This window comes from Trichechus manatus, unplaced genomic scaffold (genome assembly GCF_000243295.1).
Source record: "Trichechus manatus latirostris isolate Lorelei unplaced genomic scaffold, TriManLat1.0 scaffold00082, whole genome shotgun sequence".
NCBI lineage: Eukaryota > Metazoa > Chordata > Mammalia > Sirenia > Trichechidae > Trichechus > Trichechus manatus.
The window spans coordinates 9,958,034-9,968,083 of NW_004444018.1; the positions used below are offsets into that span (position 1 = coordinate 9,958,034).

Here is a 10,050-nt window from a genome sequence, read left to right on the forward strand (position 1 = left end):
AATCTGTCTTGAAAGAAGTACAGCCAGAATGCTCCTTAGAAGCCAGGATGGCGAGACTTCATCTCCCATACTTTGGACATGTTATCAGGAGGGACCAGTCCCTGGAAAAGGACATCATGCTTGGTAAAGTAGAGGGTCAGCAAAAGAGAGGAAGGCACTCAACGAGACTGAAACAGTGGCAACAATGGGTTCAAACATAGCAACAATTGTGAGGATAGTGCAGCACCAGGCAATGTTTCATTCTGTTGTGCACTCCATGGGATCGCTATGAGTCAGAATCAACAAAACAGCACCTAACAACAACAAAACTATAAAATTTCTATGAAAAAGTACATGAGAACAAACACCAATGAAAAATGTGTATGGTTACATATGTATATACACATGCATATATAAGTATGGGTATGTACGTGTGTGTGCACATGTGTACACGATGATGTATTTGAATTATGGTGTTGGTGAAGAATATTGCATATACCATGGACTACCAGAAGAATGAACAAATCTGTCTTGGAAGAAATACAGCCAGAATGCTCCTTAGAAGTGAGGATGGCAAGACTTCATCACACTTACTTGGGGTATGTTATCAGAAGGGACCAAACCCTGGAGGAAATAATGCTTGGTAAAGTAGATGGTCAGTGAAAAAGAAGAAGACCCTCAACGAGATGGATTGGTACAGTGGCTACAACAACGGGCTCAAACATAGCAATGACTGTGAGGATGGCATAGGACCAGGCAATGTTTCCTCCTGTTGTGCACAGGGTCGCTATGAGTCAGAACTGACTCGATGGCACCTAACAACAGCAACAACATATGTATGTGTATATACGTGTTATGTGTGTGCATGCATGTACATCCATATATATAATAAACCACATAGGGGAAACAGGTACAGACACTTCTTAGACATAAGCAAACAGCTTACAAGATTGGTTTTCTGGGTTTGAAGGCTTAGGACCATAATCTCAAGGGACAACTCGGTCAACGGGCATAATATAGTTCATAAAGTTTATGTTCTACATCCTAATTTGACGAGTAGTATCTGGGGTCTTAAAAGCTTGCAAGCAGCCGCCTAAAATACAACTACCGGACTCTACTTCCCCAGAGAAAAACAGAAAGAAAGAAAGCAAACACTCAGAGAAGAAACTAGTCTATAGGACTAACAGCCTACATGAATCTCAGCCTCATCTACCCTGAGACCAGAAGAACTAGATGCTTCCTGGCTACCACTACCAACCATTCTGATAAGAGTCACAATAGATGGATCCTGATAGAATGGGAGAAAAACACAGATCAGAACTCAAATTCTTAAAAAGCCTGACTTACTGGACTGGTTGAGACTAGAGGATTCCCTGAGACTATCACCCTTAGATACTCTTTAAATCTTAAACCAAAACTACTATCCCTTGAGATCACCTTTTAGCTAAATAACAGATTGGTTCATAATATAAAGAATATCATCCGTGAGTACTGCCGACCTTAAAAAAAATCATCTATATGAGCCCAAAGAGTCAACAATTACTCTAAAGCAAAGATGGAAATGGTATATCTGGAACAGAATTAATGAGAATGTATACACATTGTGAAAAATGTAACCATGTCACTCAACAATTTGTGTAGTAATTGTTAAATGGGAACCTAATTTGCTGTGTAAACTTTCACAGAAAACACAATAAAATATCATTGAAAAAAAAAGGAAATAAATGAGAAAATTTTAGGTAGAGAGTTCTTAGACAGGACACCAAAAGTATGATCCATAAAAGCAAAAAATGGGTAGACTGAACTTCCTCAAAACTAAAAACTTCTGTGCTTCAAAAGATACCACAACATCCAATTATGGTGAGAATGTGGAGCAACAGGAACTCTCATTCAATGCTAGCAGGAGTGCAAAATAGTACAATCACTTTAAAAGCCAGTCTGGGAGCGTCTTACAAAGCTAAACACAGGCTTACTATATGACCCAGCAATCTTGTTCCTAGATATTTACCCAAATGAACTGAAAACTATTTTCACACAAAAAACTGCACACAAGTGTTTGTAGAACTTTTATTCATAACTGTGAAAAATTGGAAGCAATCAAAATGTCCTTCAATACATGAATAGATAACAAAAAGTGGTGCATCCATACAACGGAGTACTATAAAACTGTTGCCGTCAGTCAATTCCAACTCATAGCGACCCTACAGCACTGAGTTGAACTGCCGCATACGGTTTCCAAGGCCATAACCTTTACTGAAGCAGAATGCCACATCCTTCTCCTAAGAAGAAACTGGCGGGTTCCAACCACAGATCTCTCGGTTGGCAGCTGAGTGTTTAATCACTGCGCCACCAGCGCTCCTTAATGGAGTATTAACCAAACCAAACCCAAACCCATTGCTGTGAACTTGATTCCAACTCATAGAGACCCTGTAGGTCAGAGTAGAATTGCCCCATAGGGTTTCCAAGGCTGTAAATCTACAGAAGCAAACTGCCACATCTTTCTCCCGTGGGTTCGAACTGCTGATCTTTTGGTTAGCAGATAAGCTCTTAACCACTGCACCACAAATGAGCTATCGAGCCATGAAAAGCCTTGGAGAAATCTTAAATGCAAACTGCTAACTTAAAGAATAAGCTGTATACTGTATAATTCCAACTATGTGACATTCTGGAAAAGGCAAAACTATACAGAGACAGTAAAAAGATCAGTGATTGCCAGGATTCAGCAGGAGGGAGGAATGGATTAATGGGTGAAGCACGGGACATTTTACAGGCAATGAAACTCTTCTGCATAATACCTTAAGGATGGATACATGACATTATACATTTGTCAAAACCCTTAGAACTATACAACACAAACAGTAAACCCTCATGTAAACTATGTTTTTTCATGAACTTCATTTGATAACAATGTAACATTTTTGGTTTAATTGTAACAAATGCACCATAATGTAAAATGTTAATAATAGGAGAAACATGTGCATGGAGGAAAACGGGATATATGGGAACTCTCTCTACTTTCTGAGCAATTTTTCTGTAAACCTAAAACTACTCTAAAAAAAATACACTGTTTCAAAAAAAAAACCCGTTAAGAAAATGAAAAGTCAAGCTACAGCCTAAGAGAAATTATTTGCAAATCATGTATTTGATAATGGACTTGTATCTAGAATATACAAAGAACTCTCAGAATGTAATAATTAGAAGACAAACAACCTAACCAAAAAATGGGCAAAAGATTTGAAAAGACATCTAAAAGATGATGTAGGAATGGCCAATAAGCACATGAAAATATGTTCACCCTCAATAGCCAACATGGAAATGCAAATTCAAACCACAATGATATACCGCTTTATATCCACTATAAAGACTATAATAAATGATAACAATGAAAGATACAATAAGATAATAAAAAAGACACAATAACAAGTGTTGGCAAGGATGTGGAGAAATTGGAACCTTCATACATTGCTGATAAAAAAGGAAAAAAAAAACAAACTCATTCTCGTCCAGTCAATTCTGACTCATAGAGACTCTACAGGACAGAGTAGAACTGCCCCATACGGTTTCCAAGGCCACAGTGTTTACAGAAGCAGTCTGCCACATCTTTCTCCCACAGAGTGGCTGGTGGGTGCGAACCACCAACCTTTCGGTTAGCAGCCAAGCACTTTAACCACTGCACCACCAGGGCTCCTTAAACTTACTATACAACTCAGCAATCCCACTCGTGGGTATATATACAAGAAAAATAAAAATATATGTCCAAATGAAGAGTTGCACACAAGAGTTCACAACAGCATTATTTGTAATAGTCAAAAAGTATAAACAACCCAAATGCCCATCAACTGATGAACCGATAAAGAGAATGTGATAAATTCATACAATGGGATACTACTCAGCAATAAACAAGAACAAACTACTGATACATGTTACAATATGGATGAATCTCAAAAATATTATAGGAAGTGAGAGAAGCCAGACACAAGAAACCACATATTATATGATTCCATTTACATGAACTGTCCAGCAAAGGCTAATCTACACAGAGAGAAGGAAGACCAGTTGTTGTCTGGGGGTGGGGTGCGAGCTGGGATTGATTACAAACTTGCATGGGTTAACTTGTTGGGGTGATAACAAACGTAAAACTGAATTGTAGTGATCACTGTACAATTCCATAAATTGAACGGAGTAAAAATGACTTAATTGTTTAGAAGCGGTAATATATTGTTTCAAAAAAGGTGATTTCCATATGAACTCTGCCTTCTCATAACTAGAGAAAGGTATCATCAAGGAAGATTATAGATTCTTCTATATTAGAAACCTTAACAGGGAACTGATTTCTACATGCCCAGCAGAATTTAGGGAGCACCTCAGAGAATGGACCAACTTTGTAAGGTCCCTTCCCAATCGTCCAAAAAAAAAAAAAAATTGATAGTGGATAAAAAATAAAACACTTAAGATTTTCATTGTTACTAACTTCTCTGATAAATTTATAAATTTTTCCTTCTCCACTTAGTGTATGTTTATTAAAAAACACTGAAAATTCAATCTATTTTTCCTATAGGTTTTTTTTTTCATATTAACAAGTCAGTCATTCAAGAAAAGAACAAAGAACATACATAACCCAGCCTAAAATACAATTTTAAAAATCCATTTGGTGCTGATTTCCAGCCTGATTTGAGGCATTACCACTACCAACTTGGAACCACCACACATGAGATTTCTTTGGCTCTCTCTGCAGCCTAAATAATCAATCCAACTTTCTACTGGCCAGGCTGGCCTCCCTGGAGCTGGTTTTCATAAATACAAATTTGTATAATCGTTACTGGAACTACTTGCTGAAATATGGAATTGGTTAAAAATACCATGTATTAAAAAATGTACATGCACAGTTTCACATACAAGCAGCAACACATCTTTCACATTTACTCAATCAATCATGTTAATTGCTTTTTATTAGAGGCAAGAACAAAAAACATCATTTCAGAGTTTGCCTTTCTTTTCTGGGGCCTCGGCAAAAGTTTTTCAGGAAATCAACGAGAAAATGACTGAATAAAGAAAGAATTAAAAGGTACAATGTGCCAAACTATCAAATTAATCCAAGTCTAATAAAGCATATCTAACATTTACTTTAGAAGGGGGAGGGCTTTGATATTAACTAGGGAAAGCGAATTCTTATTCGATGCAGCCTTTCTTGTACCTAATCCATGAGTGCTTATTTCCATGTGAAGCTGTACATTACACTGAAACATCAATTTGATTTAAGTTTCATGGACAAAGTCACAATGAACATATTTCTCATCTAAGCTTATGTAATAAATGATCCCAAGACATGGTATGAATTCTATCATTAGTTAACAACTTTTCCAGTCCCTTGAGGAACTGATGAGGAATGAGAAAATGCTGAGCTGCCTATCACTGAAGGTGAGTGACATCCCTAAATACCTAAAGCTGGGTGGCCCAAAAGTGCTCTGCTCATTTGATAAATAGTAAGTCAGTCACATCACAGTTAAGATACATTAAATCGGGTACAGGTTAGAATAAAACCAGGGCCCACGAGCTTTCCAGCAGTTTCAGACTAGGACAAAAGCCCAGGCTACTGCTGGGAAATTCTTCGGCCTCTTTACTTAAGATTCTTTTCTCAAGCTTCTCATGTTGTAAAAACTCCAAATCTTTTTCTCCCTGCAGAGCTCAAGCCCATACAACACGATCAGAGAAGGTTGGTAATTACAAACGCGCCCAATCAAAAAATACAAAACAACCCAACACACAACCACCACCCAAAAAAATCTCCCTCATGGGCAATCAGCGCGCTCTGGCCCAGCGTTCAAATAAAGTTGTAGGGAGACAATTGCCTTCAGAGTCCTCCTCCCTGCAGGGATGGAAGTCCTGGAGGGTGGAGGGGAACGGCCTCGCCCCCTCCCACCGCCTAGGCGGCGGGGAGCCGAGACAACGCGGCCCGCTTTAGAGGAGGATGGGTTAAAAGAAGCGAGCTTTTCACAGCTCGCAAGGACCCGAGGCAATGAACGTCACCTTTGCTCTTCTCGTTTTAAGAAGACCTAGCTGTCTACGCTCAATGAACAAAAAGAACCAAAACGCCAACTCCCGACTCCCACCGCTCTGGTGGTTTCCTTCTGCGTAACCCCCTGGCCGGCTCCACCCCCTGGGACCGCCCGGGCCGGTGACCACGCCCCTCAGTAGGAGCTCCTCCCATACGTCGCAGCCCCTCTGCGGTCTGGCGCCATTCCACACCGTTTCCCTCATCTCCTCAACCCCTCCACACGGCGGGAATCCTGCTCACCCACTTCGAGGCCGGGGGCGCGGCGGACGTTCTCGCGAGCCTTCCCTCCACTCTATCCCTTCCCTCCCCGAGGCTGACGTATCGGCCAGACCCCCGAGGGAAGCAGCCCCTAGCTTTCATTCTGCGGCTTCTCTTACCGGGTGGTCCTCGCCAGAGCTGCTTCAGCACTGTGGGCATTGGCGGAAAGCAGGCCACCGCCCGAATTGTGTGGCTTGAAAACGTGGCTTTGCCTCGTATTGGGTTGTATTTTTTTTTGTTGTTTTTTTGGAATTTTCCCGCGGCGCCTCCGCAGTGGAGCAGCGCGCGCGCGCACGTCCCCGCAGTGCACTCTGGGGCCTGGCGAGGCGCCCTGCGCGCTCCCGTGGCTTCGCGGGAAAATTCCGACCACTCTCGGCACTTTGGGGCGGGGCGGGACGAGGCGGTGGCGCTGCACAGGCTCGAAGCGGAAGCAAGTCCCGGCCTGGAGTGAACTCGAGAGACGACGTGGAACCGGCTGCTGCCTCAGTTTTCCCCGGGACCCGTGAAAAAGTAGTAAGGAGGGGCCAGGGCATGAAAAGCTCGGGGTTTTTATTTAATCCATTGTTGATGAAATAAAGATCCTGTGTTCGAAATGCAGAGAAGGTAAAATAGAAATTAGTATTTTAAAGAAAAATTGCGGGTTTGTCAAGGGTAGGGGGTAAAACGGGCGTAGGATATAATTTTCCGTGATCCAAAAAATGACGTCTTTCATCAGTTAATGATCCCCCCATCCCGCCCTCAAATCAGTTCCATACAGTGCTTGATTCGGGTTCAAATCCATTCAAAGCTGTTCTTAAACCACTTAAATAAATGGAAAGCAGCATTTCTATAAACTTCCATCAATGTCAGTGGTATTAACTTCTCTTGGTGGGTTTTCTTCTATTCCTGAACTTAGTAAAGCATAGAGGTTTTTTTTTATTAATGTTTAAATTGTTTAAAAAATATATGAGGAACCTAGCCTTAAACTTCTTAAATTTTTTAAATCAGTGCCTCATTATTATAAAACTACAATTCACGTGTGATTTCAAAAAACTTACTACAAAGTAGTGTATGCATGTAATAAAAATAGCTCTCAGTTATTTAAACACTTCCAATTCCATGATGAAAGAATGCCCATTTTATAGAACAATAAACTGGATTCAGAGATCAAGTAACTTGCTAATGTTACACAGCTTGTAAGTGATACGGTTAGTATGTGGTGGTGGCAGCAACAATTTTTTAAAAATTAAAGGGAGATGATAAAAGTCAATCCAGAACTTGAGACAAAATTAGCAGAATCGACTCTGTATTCACAAGTCAGGCATTTAAATCTGCTCTTGAGAAATATCGCCTGCCAGTTAAAACCATCTATGCTTTTTAGATGCCCATGTATTTAAATGTAGGTAAACCCCAGCAAAGCCTGTGTAGAAATACATACTTGTGTAATACTTATCATGGCACTTTGGCCGTAAGAAGAAAGTCATTGTGTTTGTAGTGACAAATCGAGCATGTCAGTGTTTAAGCCCTGCATTTACCAGCAAAGGAAGCAACTAAACGATGTGTTTATTTAGAGAAAACATCTATTTCCACGCTCAGGTTCTTTTACATATTAGCTGAAAAATAATTTCTGATGCTTGTAGTGTTAATGATTGTGGTTTTGCCGTACCGCAGTTTTATAGCTTTTTAATTCAGTAGTGAATAAAGAGTTGCTAGGGTCATCTAACTTTACAATACATGAAAGAACACCCTGTTTAGGCCTAAATAGATAGCACCTATAGTATAAAGAGCCAAATACAATTTTACGCAAATTTATAGACATTTTCTCTGGCATCCACATTTATGGAGCTATCCTTACTGATAAATCCTACAATCAATCAACTTGATCTCATAGACATATACTGAACACTCCACCCAACGGCAGCCAAGTATACTTTCTTTTCTAATGTACATGAAACATTCTCCAGAATAGATCACATATTAGACCACAAAGCAAGCCTTAACAGAATCCAAAGCATTGAAATATTACAAAACATCTTTTCTGACCATAAAGCCATAAACATTGTCTTAGGCTGGGCTCTCTTGAGGAGCAAAACCAGTAAAGTGTATAAATATATATGGAGAGAGATTTATATCAAGAAAACAGCTCACACAATTGTAGAGGCTAGAACCTCCCAAGCCCATGGATCAGGGTAGAGACCTCTCCCGATTCATGCAGTCACAGAAGCTGGCGAACCCAAGGTCGGCAGGTCAGAGAGCAGGACTTCTGCTCAGAGGCTGTGAAGATCGATGAATCCCAGGTTCGGCAGATAAGCTGACAGCTCAAGTCCCAAGAACTGGAGATGAGATTACAGGAGGCAGCTGGAAAATCCAGAGTGAGCAAAAAGCCAGAACATCTGCTTATATTCAGATGCAGACCACACCCCCAAGGAAACTCCCTTTCATCTTATTGACTACTCACAGCATATTCAATCCTGGGAGTGACCACATATAAACACTGAGAATCATGGCCCAGCGAAGTTGACACACAATCTTAACCATCACAAACACAGAAAACAAAAACAGAAAAAGCAAGGAAAAATATACATGGAAATTGAACCACACCTTCCTCAAAAACTACTGGGTTATAGAACAAATCAAGGATGGAATAAAGAAATTCACAGAATCAAGTGAGAATGAAAACACATTCTACCAGAACCTTTGGGACACAGCAAAAGCATTGCTGAGAAGTCAATTTATAACAATAAATGCACACATCCAAAAAGATTATAGGGCCAAAATGAAAATATTAACCCTACAACTTGAATAGAAAGAGAGCAGCAAAAGAAGCCCAAAGGCACCAGAAGAAAGGAAATAATAAAATTTAGAGCAGAAATAAATGAAAGAGGGAATAGAAAAACAGTTGAAAGAGTTAACAAGACGAAAAGCTTCTTCTTTGAAAGCATCAACGAAATTGGTAAACCATTGACCAAACTGACAAAAGACATATGGGAGAGGAAACAAATAACCCGAATAAGAAATGAGATGAGCGATATCACAACAGTCCTAACTGAAGTTACAAGACTCATAACAGAATACTCTGAAAAATTGTACCCCAACAAATTTGAAAACCTAGAAGAAATGGACGAATTTCTGGAAACACGCTACCTACCTAAACTAAAATAAACAGAGGTAGAACAACTAAATAAAACTATTACAAAAGAAGAAATTGAAAAGGTAATTTAAAAGCACCCAACAAAAAAAAGCCATGGCCCTGGCGGCTTCACTGGAGAATTCTACCAAACTTTCAGAGAAGAGTTAACACCCCTACTAATAAAGATATTTCAGAGCATAGGAAAGGATGGAATACTCCCGAACTCATTCTATGAAGCCAGCATAACCCTGATACCAAAACCAGGTAAAAATGCCACAAAAAAGGAAAATTACAGTGGTTCCGGAAAAATGGCGCTCTAGGCAGAAGCACCACGCCGACCCTCCACAGAAAAGATTCGAAAAACTAAGCCGAATAGATAATACAACAATCCTGAAACCCTAAAACATCAAATAAAGAGATAACTCAGCCAAGCACCAAATGGAGTGAGAAAACTGACAGAGAACAGGCAAGGAGAGATTCATGCACAGTTCCCCTACCAGCTAACACAGCGTGGATCCCCCATCTTGGACTTCTGTTGGAGAGCAGCAAACGGGGTATGAGAAAGCAGCCTCACGGAGCTTCCAGCGGGAGACAAAACAACCGGTAATCGGTGATATATGCTTTCCCACCCCCCACCCTTCTTCACCCC

The 10,050-nt window shown here is 40.3% G+C and overlaps 1 protein-coding gene across 1 annotated transcript in view; it reads right to left on the reverse strand.

Moving 5' to 3' along the window:
• The window catches only part of FANCC (FA complementation group C), a 361,687-nt gene extending 355,095 nt beyond the window's left edge, over positions 1-6,592 (reverse strand). The window contains exon 1 of the mRNA XM_023735819.1: positions 6,412-6,592. Coding sequence (XP_023591587.1) covers positions 6,412-6,451 — 40 coding nt within the window. The 5' untranslated portion in view covers positions 6,452-6,592. The remainder of the gene's footprint in view (positions 1-6,411) is intronic.
• Between the last annotated feature and the right edge of the window lie 3,458 nt (positions 6,593-10,050).